Source organism: Puma concolor, chromosome C2 (assembly GCF_028749965.1).
Source record: "Puma concolor isolate L17-30 chromosome C2, mPumCon1.1.hap2, whole genome shotgun sequence".
Classification (NCBI taxonomy): domain Eukaryota; kingdom Metazoa; phylum Chordata; class Mammalia; order Carnivora; family Felidae; genus Puma; species Puma concolor.
The window spans coordinates 146,099,281-146,116,711 of NC_141675.1; the positions used below are offsets into that span (position 1 = coordinate 146,099,281).

General features: G+C 37.7%; 1 protein-coding gene across 1 annotated transcript; it reads left to right on the forward strand.

Moving 5' to 3' along the window:
- Positions 1-14,935: 14,935 nt before the first annotated feature.
- On the forward strand, positions 14,936-15,260 carry LOC112849773 (keratin-associated protein 20-2-like). Its single transcript, XM_086675828.1, has one exon. The coding sequence runs from the start codon at positions 14,972-14,974 to the stop codon at positions 15,116-15,118; it is 147 nt and encodes a 48-aa protein (XP_086531954.1). The 5' UTR covers positions 14,936-14,971; the 3' UTR covers positions 15,119-15,260.
- The last annotated feature ends 2,171 nt before the right edge of the window (positions 15,261-17,431 follow it).

The window sequence follows — 17,431 nt, forward strand, 5'->3', positions numbered from 1 at the left end:
TTGACACTACTTTCCTCCATCTGTTTTTTTTTCTATCTTTTTTTTTGTCCCTTTAAATATCTTCCATTCTATTTAAAGCTGAGCCTCCATGTGACACGGTTGGTTGCTTCCCCCTCAATAAATGTGGCTTCTCTTTAATTTGCAGGCAAAATAGTTCAAAACACACCTGAAGTCTGGTAGCTGCACGAGGCTGGCCGGCTGCCCTGGTTTCCCCAGGACCCAGAGGAACACACCCACTCGTTAAGTGGTGCTTCTGTGAGTTTTCCAGGCGTCTGCTTTCTAGTGGCTTCATCACAAGAAAGCTTCTCAGGTGCCTGATGTCATTTGTATAGAACTCATGCCCAGCCTGAAAGTGGACCTAGGGAGTGTTGGACCAGCCCTGAGAAGCTGGCTGTCTTTAGTAAATTTCTTTATGTGAGATCATTTCGATTACGAAGTCCATTTCATATATCCACTCAGTCTCTCATTCGTTCAATACTCTGTGTTTAAAGGATGCCAGGCATGCCGCTGTGTTGGAAAGAGAGCATTTTGTAGATGGTCATTTGAGATTGTTCCTGTTGTCATGTTACTGAATTTTATATGGATGTACCATCGATTACACATTGATACCTATGTAATATTAAAATATGGAAGTGGAATATTCTAGTGTTTTTAAATTTGTCCCAAATGAAGAATTGAAGTGTGTTTTCACCCTATGTATATAAAACTAAAGATTCTCAACATTAATTTGTAAAAACAAACTGCTGAAATTAAGAAGGATATAGGTTAGCCAAATTTTAAGAATAAAGTATATAACTAAATAATAGGATCCAGATTTATTTAAAAAATAAAAAAAAATGATTTGGTGAACATAATAAATATTACCTTTTTTCCAATAATTAAAATAAACTGAATTTAGAGCCAAAACTTCAAATCTATGTATTACAAAATCTTAACAATTTTTCTAACATGTTAAGGCAGAGCCTATAAAAATGTGAGTTCTTACTGTTATAAATAATTTTGTGTGTTTCTTCAAGATTATTTATTTATTTTGAGAGAGGGAAGGCACATGTGCAAGCAGGAGAGGGGCAGAGAGAGAAGGAGAGGGAGAATCCCAAGCAGGCTCATGCTCTCAGTGTAAAGCTGGACACGGGTCGCAAACTCACAAACCACGAAATCATGACCTGAGCTGAAATCAAGGGTCAACTGCCTAACCTTATGAGCCACCCAGGTGCCCCAATTTTGTATGTTTTAATATTCAATGATTATTTAATAGTAATTAATGCGTGTAAGAAATTGTAAGTAAAGTCTTATCTTCAAATGCTGGATGCAGCCTCCAAATATTCACTGGTATAGTTTTCTTTTTTTAAGTTTGAAGAACACTGGGGTGTCTGGGTGGCTCAGTCTGTTAAGTGTCTGACTTCAGTTCAGGTCATGACCTCACGGTATGTGGGTTCAAGCCCTGTGTCAGGCTTTGTGCTGACAGCTCAGAGCCTGGGGCCTGTTTTGGATTCTGTGTCTACCTCTTTCTCTCTGCTCCTCCCTGACTCGTGCTCTGTCTCTCTGTCTCAAAAATAAATAAACGTTAATTTTTTTTTTAAGTTTGAAGATCACTGCTCTAGACCAGGGCTTACCAGACTGTGGTCTGTTGCCACTTGTGGGACCCAGAGACCCTTTCAAGGGGTTCGTAAGCCCCCAAAGTATTCTCATAATATATGTATTTACCTATTCCACTCTAATAACCCCATGAATATGCCCTAGAGTTTTCCAGATATATGCTTTGCATGACTCGCTGCCACAATAGACTGACGAAGCAGATATGAGAAACCCATGGCCCATGTTTCTTCTGCCACTATTTCAAGAAAGTCTTCCCGGAAAAATCCGAGCACAACTTTAAAGCCAATGTGAGTATATGGGAATGCAAAAGGTGAAATGAGGGAGGAGAACCAGCACATAGGTTGGGATTGCTAAATAAATGCTTCATTGCATAGTATAATGGTGTAGTCCTATAGAAAGTTACGGTCAACAAATAAGCTGAACTCTCAAGAGGAAAAAATGCAGCTTTGTATTCACTCTTTAACAGAAATATAGTCAGTTCATCGTCAGTAAGTAGTAGAAAATATTATTTGGTGTGAGGAATTGTTTGCCTGAAGGAAAGGAATTATAGAATTTAAAAGATATTTTACTTCAGCTAACCACACTTTTATCACTTCCTCTCTCAGATAGCCTCTAAATTCCTTGACTGTATATGTAGATATGCAATAGAAATTACTATTGTAAGAAAACAAAACAAAAACAAAGCAAAAAAAAACAAGGAAAATTGAGTCCAGGCACTTGGATATCAACAACATTTCAAGGAACCTGAGTACAGACTTTAATAACAAAACGTGAGTGAGAAGATCTCTAAAATATAAAAAGAATCTAAAGACCTGTGACATGATTATTGTATTCCAAAAGAAATAGTTAATAATATTTTCTGTAAGGACATCTTCTGGCTTATTGAAACAAGTGTTTCGTGAAGTTTTATTATTCAAACTTCGCCTGAAGTATGAGGCCATGCTGCCTCATACACCACAGAAGGTGTGTAAAATGCCACACGCAGATGGTGACATTCAAACTGAGGAAAATAATTCCCTGCTCCTCAGTGGAAACTTCTATTCCTGACACCATGCACTGTAACCACCACCATGATGGCAGCCTGGGCTATGGCTCTGACTCAGCCATAGGCTGGATGTGGCCATGGCGGCTGCTGCCCATCTTGCTGTGCAGACAGTGGCCCCATGAATTCTACTGAGGAATATCCAAGCAGCTCAGCCTACAGTACTCCTTCACCTGTGATTTCCTGACTCAGCTTCCATGGTTTTTCCCAAGAGCAATTCTATTCTCTATACAAATTGTGACAAGCTCATCCATGATAATCTGAAAAACACAAAGTTCAGATCTGATTTCCTTCTCAGTTGATGAAGATGGCCAGGACCGTGTCGAAAATTATAGATAAGTCCTACCTTTGAGACTGTATTACCAAAGTAACTTTGGTACTGTGTTTTCTGGTTTTGATCAATATATTGCATAATGGAAAAGTTTAAGTTAACTTTTGGATGAACTTGTTTTTTTCATTTTTGGTATTATTTCACTTAGATCGACTTGCAGGTCTCTGTGGGGAACTGTCTTTGGATGTCGCCTTTGTTGTTATTCTGAGATGATCATTTTCAAAAAGGTAAGGATATGGCCATCATTCCTTTATAACAACATCAATATAAAAACTTTGCTTTCATATACACCGATAGGCAGCACTACTATTCATATATAAACAAGTTAAATGTCACTTCACATAATAATAGCACCATTTTCTATTAACCCATGCTACAGGTGTCTGTCTTTGGCTATTTTTTTATAACCCCACAGTTCAGTTGTATCATTCAGATATGTGCCTTTGGTTACCTATAAGTGGTTCATTCTGCCTTTCATACTCCTCCCTCTTCTTCTGAGCTCAACGGCAAAAGAGTACAATACATAGCTGCAAACTGGTAGGTCACTTCCATTTTAGAGATCTATCGGAAAAAGCCACCTGGCTCCCTTCTTAATAAACAGCGTTTTAACAAGCTGGATCATCACCTTTCATTTGCATTCGGGGTATTAAGCTTCTTATTCCAACTTCTAATTGGAAGAAAACAAAACGTCTCAATTTTTTTTAGAGTTTATTTGTTTTGAGAGAGACAGAGACAGCATGAGTGGGGGAGGGGCAGAGAGCAAGGGAAAGAGAGAGAATCCCAAGAAGGCTGCTCGCTGCTGGAGGTCAGCCTCAATCCCACAAACCGTGAGATCATGACCTGAACCAAAACCAAGAGTTGGACACTTAACCTACTGAGCCACCCAAGGGCCCCTCTTTTCTTAATTATCCTAGCTTTCTTCCTCAAGCAAATGAGCCAAAGAAATCTCCATAAGACACCAATGAGGAGTAATATTTCTGAACATCCAGACAGTATTCTCAGCTATCAACACACGTGGCTGAAAGCACTCTAGACATTTCAAAAACATTTCAACATACATTTCAGGAAGTATGTATGCTTTATATTATATCACATTATATTTTAAGAAGTCCTCTTCCTTTGTCTCAGCAACTGAAACAACTCAAGGAATTCACCTCTGAATTTTTCTCTGGGATAGTAGATGTTTCTCAAAGGCTCTATATAACTGACACACACTCAAGTAATGAATAATGAAGAAGATATTACTTCACATAAGATCACTGCTAAAGGATTGGAGCCTGGCAGTGAGAAGAGTTGCTGGAACATAGTGGTGCCTAATAAATATTTTTAATACAGAAATTCACGACAGTGAACAGTGTTGAAAAATGTCTCCCTGGAATTTTATATTCTACTTGAGCAAAAAATGGGAATGTAAGGATATAAGCTATCTCTGGGGTCTTAATGTACTGATAATGTTATTTCTCCCAGAAAGTATTGATTGTGCCTTTATGTGCTCCCTGTGCATCACTCAGAATGGAACATAGTTTTATCTTAAGAGGGACATTCTCAGTCCCTCACCCAACTCTATTATGACTGAGAGACTGAGGACAATGAGAATGACAGATCACTCTTAACACTTAAATTTGTTTAATGTTTACTTACTTTTGAAAAAGAGACAGACAGAATGTGAGCAGGGGAGGGGCAGAGAGAGAGGGAGACACAGAATCCAAAGCAGGCTCCAGGTTCCGAGCTGTCAGCACAGAGCCCAACGTGGAACTTGAACTCATGAACCACGATATCGTGACCTGAGCCGAAGTCGGATGCTTAACCAACTGAGCCACCCAGGTGTCCAGATCACTCTCAATACTTAGATAAAGTCAAAACTACCTTTTAAAAATAGAATAAGATAACTTTTATTAACTCAGCCATGTTTATGCTGCTTTTCAGGAGAGATTCCACTTGAAGATCATCGCATATAGCTAGGTTTTGGTCAACATCACTGTGTCTTCCTTTTTTCAAACCAATTTCTTTTGCTTCCTTCATCTAGTTTCTAGCCAATGTCACTAAGAAGCACTACAAATGCTACATTTCAATGTTCATCTTAAAGTCTAACCTGGCTCAAAGCCTCTCCTAAGAGAGAACCTAGCTGTTTCATGAGTGAGAAATGTTCTCTGTCTGCATCATATACACCTGTCCAGTTGCCTTCAGAACAGAATTCAAAACTCACGCAAGTAATGATGTGTTCCCGATGCTGATACTCAGCTGCTTTGTGAGGATACTTCACTCCAGATACCCTCCCTCCCCCGCTGGGCAACTGTAAGATCAATGGAACCAAGGGATTCAGAAGGTGAATGGTAGAGAAGTCTCCAAATCTCTACTAGGACTGACAAGAGGGGACCACTGCATTGAAACGAATGTGACACACTATGACAGAGAAAAGCAAAAACTCCTTCTGTTCTGCCCATTCTCTGTAGAAAGATCAACTTTTTTTTTCTTGTTCAACAGTTTGTGGTATAATTGATATGCAAAAAAAACCTTCACAGATTTAAAGTATATGTTGTAATGGGTTTCAGCATATTATTACACAGTCACAATCAAGATAATAAATATATCTTTCACCTCCAAAAGTTTCCTCCTGCTCTTTTGGGGTTTTTTTGTTATTGAAGTAAAAACACTTAACATAAGATCTACACTCTTGTCAAAATTTTAAGTGTACAATATGAACTATAGTCACAAAGCTGTACAGCAGGTCTCTCGAACTTATTTCTGTTGCATAATTGAAACTTAATACACTTTGAACAGCAACTTCCTGTTTCCCTCTCCCCACAAACCTTGTCTACCACCATTTATACTCCATTTCAATGGGTGTGACTATCTTATGAGATGCCTCACCTAAGAATCATGCACTATTCCCTTCTGTGACTGACTTACTTCACTTATCAGAATGTCAGAATGTTCTTGTCAGAACTCAGCAGGTTCATCTACGTTGTCACAAATGACAGAATTAAAAAAAAAACACATACTTTTAAAGAATTGAATAATATTATGTTATATGTATTACCATATTTTTTAAACCAATAACATTCTAACTATTACCACAGTTTTTGATCCATTCATCCATCAATAGACATTTAGGTTGTTTCCATATCTTGGTTATTGTGAGTAATGTTGCGATGAACATGTAAATACAGATATCTCTTTGAGATCCTGATTCCAATTATTTTGGATATATACCTGGATATATGCCCAGAAATGGAACTGCTGGATCATATGGTAGTTCTGTTTCTCAGTTTTTGAAGAATTGCCATACTTTTTTTTTCCCATAGTGGCTGCACCATTTCACATTCCCTCCAAGAGTTTACAAAGATTCCAATTGTTCCACATCCTTTTAATACATGATATGAAAAACCACTATGTGAGTCTAGGTTTCACCTTTTTTTTTCAACATTTCACTTTATAACAAAATTGTAAAATTTCCCAGAAATGATAAAAAGTAACATAATTACATATAAAAATACAGGTTCCTTTACAGTGGGACTTGGATAAACACTGTGTCAGTCTACTCATTAAGAAGCATTGAAGGAATATTTTCCTTGGGGAGAGGAATCATACAAAAAATAAGATAAAATACACAAGGATTCTGATGGAATTTCTACTTCAGTTAGAATCTGCCCATGAAACTGTAAACGCAAGTAAGGAACCAGCATTCTCTAGAAATCCCATAAAACCCGATCAAAGAATTTTCACTAATTTGATGCAGATTTGAAAATATATCAATTACTAATTATTAGAGTCATATGGTTTGATGGGGAGAATTCTGACCTGAAAGAAAAAAAGATCTAGCCTGTGAGAGTCTGTTTGCCTGAAAGAAAAACCACAAGCCTAAGGAATTTTTCTAATGTAAATTAGTGTGAATTATGAGTCCAACACTGTGGTTTGCTCTAGCCATCACTGAAGATACATAAAAGCCCTGGAAGACGGTGGCATTCGGATTGAGGACACTGGTTCCCACCATCAACAGAACCTTTAATTGCTGGCACCTTGTGCTGCTACTACAGTAACTACTGTGGCGGCCTTGGCTGTGGTTCTGGCTGTGGCCGTGGCTCTGTCTCCGGTGGGTATGGATACAGCTGCTGCCGCCCATCTTATTGTGGCAGATACTGGTCCTGTGGATTTTACCGAGAAATTTCTAGAGATACTCCAGGACTCCTCTTCCTGTGTTTCCTGAATCCACTTTCTGAGTTCTTCTCTTTATGAAATCGTAATTCTCTCATTCTAGAATACTTGGGAAGGAGAGAAGAGTTGAAATTCTATGTCCTTCATCTCCATTGAATAAAATCATCTGGAATGTCCTGCTCTAGAAAAGAAATTTTCTCCTGTTATTGGATTACAATTGCTGCTCTGCTTACATTTTAGTTCAACGCTCTTCAAGTGAGACAAAATTTATTTCCGTTTTCAATAAAATCTGTATTGAAAATACTTTTTTATATTACTTTTGTTATATCTGTTGCATGTGCATATGTGTATTTTTGTGACAGAAACATCGTCTTTCTTAATATGCTAAAAAATTAAAGCCTAAAACTGAATTATTTCTAAATGAAATTTGTTTTTGATTAAACTATAATGACTGCAACTACCTGATTATATTTAAACATTAGCCCATATGCTAAGTTTTTAATTAACAGATAAAATCCCACAATGACACTCCTATTTTCAATAACCGTATTCCATGTGACCCTGTCTTTGGCTATTTCCTTATATCCCACATTTGCAAATTTTGAACTGTGCTTCTTGGATTTTCCACTTCATAGCCTTTAAACGACCCTCCATATCCCACATCTAATAGTAGCACACAAAGTAGATATGCACAGTATTTTTGTCTTTGAGAATTTCTAGAAAGTGCCACTCCATTACCACATCAGCATATCAAGCATAAGACATTAAATCAGTGCTTTCATGGAACAGTGATTTTGAATTTCATATCTCCAACTTCTGTTTTGAGGATATCAAAATTTATTTTTATATTAAATACAAATTTCCACCAGACCCTATTAAAAAAAAAATAGAATAATGGAATTTTAACAGCAGTGTGTTGAAAACTTATTCTGATTTAACATTCTGTATCATTTTGATTTTTGTTTGAAATTACAAATTTCACAAATTTTCACTTGATCGATATGAAATATCTACATGTTGTTTGTGCATATATTCCTTAAGAACAACATAGATGGCCAAGCAACTTTTTGAGAATTTCAAATTTATACTAATTAATTTTTAAAACTGGATCATACGATGAAATAAGGACATTTATGATTTGCTATAGAGTATTAGAAGACATTTTTCTCAGTATGTAAAATATTTTGATGTATCCATCTTGTATAATAGAATTTTCTCAGCTTTATAAAAATACCACAGCCTATGTTACGAGAGGAAAATCAAATAACACTAAGTAAACAATACCACTGATAGAATCCACATGGTTCCAGCACCTAAGACAGAGCCTGGACGTATTACAGATTTGAGTTTTGTTTTTGTCTCTGGTTTTTATTTGTTTGTTTCATGAATAAATAAAAAATAAATGAATGAACGAATAAAGCTGATAAATCTTTGTCAATGTTTTATGGGACTTTTAAAATGCTTTCAAATTAAGAGTCTACTACTTGGCAATGAAAAATGAAATCCTGCCATTTGCAACAATGTGGATGGAACTGGAGGGTATTATACTAAGTGAAATAAGTCAGAGAAAGACAGATATCATATGTTTTCACTCATAAGTGGAACCTGAGAAACTTAACAGAAGACCATGGGGGAAGGGAAGAGGAAAAAATAGTTACAAACAGAGAGGGAGGAAGGCAAACCATAAGAGACTCTTAAATACAGAGAACAAACTGAGGGTTGATGGGGGGGTGTAGCAGGAGAGACGGGAAAATGGGTGATGGGCATTGAGGAGGGCATTTGTTGGAATGAGCACTGGGCATTGTATGTAAGTAAAGAATCGCGGGAATCTGCCCCCCCACAACCAAGAGTGCACTGTATACATTGTGTGTTAGCCAACTTGACAATAAATTATATTTTTAAAAAATTGAGTTTACTTTAAAAATTAACAGCATGTGAAAATGCATGGCTGTTCAGATGTGTACACATTTATCTCCCTCCAGAGCCTCAACGCCCAAATGATTCTCTTTTGTCCAATTGATATTCAAATTTTTGTCACATTGGGCTCAGAGGGGAAGATGACTACAGTAGCAGGTGCAAAGTAGAGGGCTTGTACCTATGGCCACGACTACCAGGAACCTCATTTTGTGATCAGGATACACACTGAAGTACTTGTAAGAAAAATACTACTTGTCTTAGATTTGTTTAAAAATATTCAGCACAGGGGCGCCTGGGTGGCGCAGTCGGTTAAGCGTCCGACTTCAGCCAGGTCACGATCTCACGGTCCGTGAGTTCGAGCCCCGCGTCGGGCTCTGGGCTGATGGCTCAGAGTCTGGAGCCTGTTTCCGATTCTGTGTCTCCCTCTCTCTCTGCCCCACCCCCGTTCATGCTCTGTCTCTCTCTGTCCCAAAAATAAATAAACGTTGAAAAAAAAAATTAAAAAAAAAATATTCAGCACAAATAACAATAACTACAAAGAGTATACAAGGAGAGAAGACTGATGGTGGAATACTGACAGATATTAGATCCTGAGGATATGTTTATAAAGCTCCAAAATACAGCTCAAGATACTTTTATGCCCACATGAAACTTACTTATTAAAATGAATAATAAACATGAAAAGCTTACCTGACTCTGCTGAGGAAGCTCTATTTTTAAGAAGGTCATTTTCCACATTATGGAAGACCCTCGCATAAAATATTAGAAGTAACGACAGAATTCTAAAAATCAACATTTTAGAACCTTGTCAATGACTCACCTCGATAAAAATTCTTTCAAATATTTTAACCTAAATAAATAAAAGGTGAGCAAGGGTCTTAAAAAGAGAATAAGAAAAACACATCAAAGGCACAGGATTTGATTGCAGGGAAGCTGACTCAACAGCAAAGTCATCCTGCTCGCACAAGGGCCTCACCTTGTCTAATGAGGCAAGGACTCAGGAAGTGTAGTAATGTAAATTAGTAGGAAATATGTGATCAACAAGTCCCGCCCACTGAAGATACGTATAAAAAGGACCTGTGCAGACAGTGATGTTCAAACTGACAGAAACGGATTCCCTGCTCCAACAATATCCTCCACTCCTGAAACCATGTCCTACTACGGCAACTACTATGGAGGTCTAGGTTATGGCTATGGTGGCCTGGGCTGTGGCTATGGTGGCTATGGCTATGGCGGCTGTGGCTATGGCGGCTATGGCTATGGCGGCTGTGGCTATGGCGGCTGTGGCTATGGCGGCTATGGATGTGGCTTCGGTGGCCTGGGCTGTGGCTATGGTGGCTATGGATGTGGCTACAATGGCGTGGGCTATGCCTGTGGAGGCTTCGGGTATGGCTCCAACCGCCCATCTTGCTGCAGAAGATGTTTCTACTGAGAAGCTTCCAGAGAAACTCAACTTTTTATTCTCCTCCAGCTTCCTGAATCTGCTTCCATGATTCTTCCTATGAATAATTCCATTTTCTCCTCTGAATGTCAACATCATCCTAAGACATCTAAAAAGACAAAATAAAATAGGTTGGATTCTGCAAAACTTATCTGAACTCATTGAAATCACATGGAATGTTTCGTAGTTTTTAAAAGCTTTTCCTTTGATATTGTATTGCCTATCAAATTTCCCTCATTTTTGATCAACAATGATTTGTGAGAAAAGTATACAGTAATTTTAATAAACATTTATCTCATTGAAAATACTTGTTGCATTTATGTGTGTGTGTGTGTGTGTGTGTGTGTTGAAATAATTTGATTTAATATTGCTTTGGGAGGATTAATGTTTTCAACTGGTTTTGCAACTTGCTACATCTTAATGCTATAAATGGGGGGGGAAGGTCATATGAGAAGTCATAATCACTATTATAGAAGTAATATAATCCATTTCCTTAAAAGTGACTGGCATATAGGGAATGCTCAATAAATATTCCCTAAGTGATGGAATATCACTGGCTTTAAGGATGGGACATAGCAAACCATGTAATTTCTAACAAATTCTATTAAGTTTTGATTGGCAATGTGAGAGAAATTGGAGCTACGCCCATGTATACAGATGCCCATTACCAGGCTCTTATTGTCCAGATGATGACATTGTGTATGATGGGAATGCCTTAGGGAATCTGCATGCAGCAGCTGAGAACCACAGGAACTCGAGCAACCATGTTCTTGTGCCCAATCCTCCTAGAGCTCTGATAGACATGATGTACTATTGATCATTTTGTTCAGCCAAGATACTGCCAAGCTGAATTATCTTTAAATAAAATAGATTGCTATTCCACTTATTGGACTCATTTCTTGTGTTTCCTCACCCAGCTTTTCCTATTCATGTCAGAAATGCCAACCTCATTCCTGACTATTGGGGAAAAAATAATTCACATTCAGCATGTCCATTTCGATCAGCCAAAATCAATGGGATGACTTATAATTTACAGAAAAGTTTTACTTTTATGTTGTATTAGCATCATGCTTCTTCACATCATTCATGGGAGAGATCAAGTTCATGTTTAATAATGACCTATGGCTGTAAATATTGCTGCACTGCATTTACATTAAAATGTCCCATCATTTTTGCTTTTCTCGGTGTATATATGTGCGTACGCATGTGAGAGAAAGGAATAGAGAGAGAGAGAGAAATGAGAGACAGAGAAAAGAAACAGAGAGGCAGAAACAGAGAGGAGAGAACAGACTGTCTTTGGCTGTCTCTGAAGTTTTGATGTGTCTACAAATTCAGGGATCTGAACATGAGTTCTTCTTATCGAAGGACATATGTCATCCAGGCTTCCATGGGATTCGGCAGCTACTACCACATCTGATCAGACTATGAAATTACTCATGCCAGATAAGTGATACTTTGCCTACCAAAGCAGTTCTTCTTCCTATCACTACATTTAACAACCCCTGCTTTTGTCTCTTTCCTGATACCTTGAGTCTTAGCCGAATTACTTAAAACTGTGCCTCAAGAAAGAGATCATTTGCTCCCCACACCACACAGGCTTCTGGTTATATTCTACATGTTATCCATAAAATAGTTCATGAGGGGCGCCTGGGTGGCGCAGTCGGTTAAGCGTCCGACTTCAGCCAGGTCACGATCTCGCGGTCCGTGAGTTCGAGCCCCGCGTCGGGCTCCGGGCTGATGGCTCAGAGCCTGGAGCCTGTTTCCGATTCTGTGTCTCCCTCTCTCTCTGCCCCTCCCCCGTTCATGCTCTGTCTCTCTCTGTCCCAAAAATAAATAAACGTTGAAAAAAAAAATTTTTTTTTAAATACTTCATGAAAAATTCCATGCTTGGTGGCTGCCGACTGCCTGATGTTTGATAGATCCTTCAAGAGGGACCCTCTCACTGCTCACCACCTCACCACCACAGTCTTCCACGCACTGAGTCACCACCATCTCCCTTCATACTACTCCCTCTCTTCATTCAGCTCGGCATTTACAATGTCCAAAATGAATGAATATTTCTTTTTTCTTAAGAAGCCTCATGACATCGGGAAATGGTGAAGAGACAACAGAGGTTTATGGAATACGATATCGGTCAGGCAAAGATCATTTTGATTAAATGGATTTTCTACTTTACTTTCAAAAATTGCTACATTTTGCTCAAAAAAAAAAAAAAAACCCTACCAAAAACGTGTGGCCATCATTGCATTTGAAAAGTGAATCCTACCAATGAAATTCTGCTTGACTAACAGGTGCCACGCATCATTTTGATACCGGAAAATCTACCTTAATGCTGTGAAGAGATGTGCATTGAGCATAACGCCAGACACGTTTCACCCAACGAAGAAAAGTAACGATTCCAGAAGAAACTGAACTTATTTTATTTGTTTTTCTTCACAATACTGGAAGTTTCTCTAATGTCTTTTTTACCACTTCTGGCATCTCATGCTGTGAATGAGAGCAGTGATATGAGGAGACACAGGAACAATAAAAGCTGTCACATGACACAATGTCTTAAAAATGGCCGGCCCATGGTTAGAAACAGATAAGTAACAATTGAATGGTTGAAAGAGGCTGGAAAACCTGTGTGATTTTTTTTTCTCTAAAGTTGTATAGAATCTAAACCAGTAGCCCGAGGGAAAGCCGTGTTCTTCATCCCATCTGTACACCCATCACTACTCTCAGTGTTGGAAGCAGTGTTTGTGGGGTCAGAGAAAAATCGGGCTCAACAACGATAAAGTCAGGAAGCTTCTTAACAAAATCTCCCAATAACTTTACATACAGTGAAGATATAAAACTTATATTAATCTTGTTGTCAAAACTCACTTGGGTATGCAGGTAGCTTTTCAAAAGTTTGCATTAGGACACCTGGCTTTTACCAAGAAACTTAGACTTGCACCTGTTTCCTCTAACCAAAAGAAATCCAAAAGGGGTTCTCGCTTTTGTCAAAAAGGGCAAAAAGTGAAAATAGCATTCAGTGTTGGCTTTGCAGGAAGTCATTATAGAAACAGCGAGCACCCCAAGCTGTGAGAGTGGCACCCACCCCCACACACACCCTGCCTGCTCCCTTCCCAAGAACTATGCATCGTAGCATCACCCTCAGAGGCCTGAACTGTGTTTGTGAGCATCGTGCTTCCTCCTGATTTATTTTGTGCATCTGTTAGCAAGATGTGTCCTAAAGTATCACCAAAGCCTTACGAGGTTCTTTTTTTTTGAGTCTGGGAATGCTCAATTTTTTTTTCATATAAATTAACAGTAACTGTTTCTTCACTTTATGCCATTCCACTCTAGAAAAGGTTTCATAGGAACATTGTTCTATTTTCAGATAGTGGGAGAAACCTGTACTCTTAAATAGATCTAAATTTCTTTTCTGTAAAGCATATTTAAATTAAAATTATATTTTAATTCTCATTAAAATGTTGAAATAAAGAAAGAAAATAAAGGAAAAAAAATCCTGGAGCCTAGTGTCTGCTGTGTGGTCAGTTAGTCTTTCCATGATTGGGGATTTCTATCTCCACCAACTCTTCACCAATCAGCCAAAAACTGAGGGAATGAAGAATGAACGCAAAACTATTTTCACCTCTCATACTTCCAACACATCATTTAGGACACATCACGACTGCAAATCCAGGGCATTCTGTAAGAGCAAAAATGAGCCCTGTTAGAAAAAACATTAGCTTAGGATGGAGTACCAAGCTTAACCTTCATGTGGTTTGCAGGTACATCTACAGCACCTCCATATGTGATGACACAAGGAAGCATAAAGCATAGACAGTTTCTGCCCATAAATGGTCATACATTTTCTGGAAAGATCAAGGCAGCACATACTCAAGCGTAGGTTGATAAATAAATGCCAAAATATGTCCATATGTGATAGTACTTGCCAGCATATTGCCAGTAATGTAACCAAAGAGTAGCCATATTGAGTTGGAAGGAAGTGTTTTTTGTAAGAGTAGATTGGATATTTTATAAGGGTAGAATGAATATATATTCTGCCATCCTTTATGTGAAAGATTCAGGAAGCGTGTTCCTCCAGACAAGGCTCGTTTTAAAATTCTTAAAGAGGAATGGAATGAAAACCAAACAATGGGATGCCTATTTTCAGGTTTTGCATCATACCACATAATCAGGCCACATTTATGCAACTAAATAAATATACAGTGAAACATAGCCTTAAAAATAGAATAGAGTTTCATTTTAAAGGCCCATAAATTCACGGAGGAGTCCTGACATAAGGGTAAAATTATCTGTTATGAGGGCCATGTTTTGCCAACAAATCAAAATATTCATGATGTTGTAGGAAGCAAATTAGTGAGATGTTGGCCACTCTGCTGCCTGTGGTTTTCTCCACCACCACTGAGGGTGTATAAAAGGCCCTTGGCAGATGGAGGCATTCATATTAAAGACACCTACCTCCTGCTCCTCAACTGAACCTTCCACTCCTGACACCATGTGTTACTACAGCAACTATTATGGTGGCCTGGGCTGTGGCTATGGTGGCCTGGGCTGTGGCTATGGCCGTGGCTATGGTGGCTATGGTTATGGCTGCTGCCGCCCGTTGTGCTATGGAAGATACTGGTCCCATGGCTTCTACTGAGGAATTTTTCGTCTATTGGCTACATCACTCTATTTTACTTGCATTCTCTTCATGTTTCCCTGACATGAAAAATTTTAAAATGTCTTCAAAAATACTGACTCTGTATTAAACTATCTGAGATAAATAAAGGAAATTCAGCATGCCTGTTTTGATTCATCATTATCAATTAGATTCTATCACAGTTTATAGGAAAGGATTTCCTTTGATGTCATATTACCTTTATAATGCGATATAAAATTTAATTGTTGGGTTATCAATTTTACTTGAAAACATGTATTTTTTTATTTTTTAACGTTTCTTTTTGAGAGAGAGAGAAAGAGTGTGTGAACGGTGGAGGGGGAGAGAGAGAGGGAGACACAGAACCCAAAGCAGGCTCCAGACTCTCAGCTGTCAGCTCAGCGCCCAATGTGGGGCTCGAAATCACAAACCGTGAGATCATGACCTGAGCTGAAGTCAGACACTTAACTGACCGAGCCATCCAGGTGCCCCTTTAAAACATGTATGGTTAAATAAACTTTATTTCACTGCAAATATTGCTTTGTTACATTTATACTAAATTATCTCCATCAGTTTAGCTTGTATGTTTGTATGTTTGTGTATGATTATTCACATGTGTATAAGGTCGGGGTGGGAGTATGGTGAAACAGAGCAAGAGAGAGCCAGAGTTCTCTTTTGTGGTCATTATGTGACTAATATTGAAGAGTAAAAATATCAATTCTTTCCAACAGCATTCATATGAAGTCTGTTTTTATGTACATCTCTATAATCTCTTTTATCATCTCTGTTGGCTTATGTCCTTATCTAAGCTTTAAAAATAACAAGTTTTTACAAGAGTTGTATTTCACATCAGGACATTAAAACATGTATGTATCCGTATGTTTTGTGGTTTTGGTAACACCTATGGTTGGATTATATCAACAAAAGCTCTACTTCTGCTAAATGTTTTTCAATTTTTTAAAAAAAACATTTTGCCTAAAGAATGAGTATCAAATTTAAAATATCAGCACTAATAATAAATCCTGCCAGTAATATTACCAACATTGTGTCTGAAAAATACTTCAAAATACACCAATTTATTCTAAGTATTTGGAAAAACTAGATATGTATGGCAAAATAGACTTATGAAAACCATGAAATATTTTCTCAGTTTCAAATTAATATGAGCTTATTTCATTTTTTACCTAGGGGTCTGGCCTTTATCAAATGTATACCTTATACATATTAAATTTCCCCAGAATCAAATTTATCTTACACCCTTGAGGCAGTTGTTTTACTAGGGAAACTCAAACTGAAAACATTAAGTACAATGAAGAGCTTATTTAAAAATAAATAAATAAAATAAATGATTCACTCATATGTGGAATTTAAGAAACAAAACAAGTGAGCAAAGGATAAAAGAGACAGAGAGAGAGATGCAAACCAGGAAACAGACTCTTTAGACAACAAACTGGTGGTTACCAGAGGGGAGGTGGGTGGAGGGATTGATGAAATAGGTGATGGGGACTAAGGAGGGCACTTGCTGTGAGGAGTACCAGGTGTGGTATGGAAGTTTGACTCACTATATTGTACACCTGAAACTAATATTACACGGTATGTGGGCTAACTGGAATTTTAATACAAACTGAAGTAAAAACTAAACTAAACAAAAATAAAATAAATAAAATAAAGCAAAATAAAATAAAATAAAACAAAATAAAACAAAATAAAATAAAATAAAATACATCTAGGCATGACCCCAGAGCTAAAAATTAAATGTGAAGCTAAAATCAGAGCAGCTAGAGAAAACTTATATTACCTACAAAGAATAACCATAAGTAAACTCCTCAACAGAAGCAAAGGAAGCCAAAGGAAAATACAATAACATTTGAAGGAAGAATAGGTTGCAGATAACTATCAACCTAGAATCTCATAGCATCAAATGTTTCTTCCAAAAATAAAGATAAAAGTTTCTGAATGATAAAATAGTGAGACAATTTATTTTTCTCAAGTATTAATTGTAAGTAACAGTAGAGTTGCTCAGGCAGAAAGAAAGAGATCCTGACCGAAATGTGGACATTCACAAAAGCATGAAATGAATACAAAAATACATGTGAACATTCATTGTGCACAAATAATGATAATTTCTCTGGAGGTTTCAATATATAGACAATGAGATATGTTACACATATTCTATAGAAGACTGGCTTATAAAAATTGTTAGCTCTAAGGCCCTAGACTTATCAGGAAAGAAGTAAAAGCAACATATTGCAATAGTTGGTAGTAATTCATTGATGCTGCAAACAAGATGAAGATACAGAGTGTAGTAATAATGGA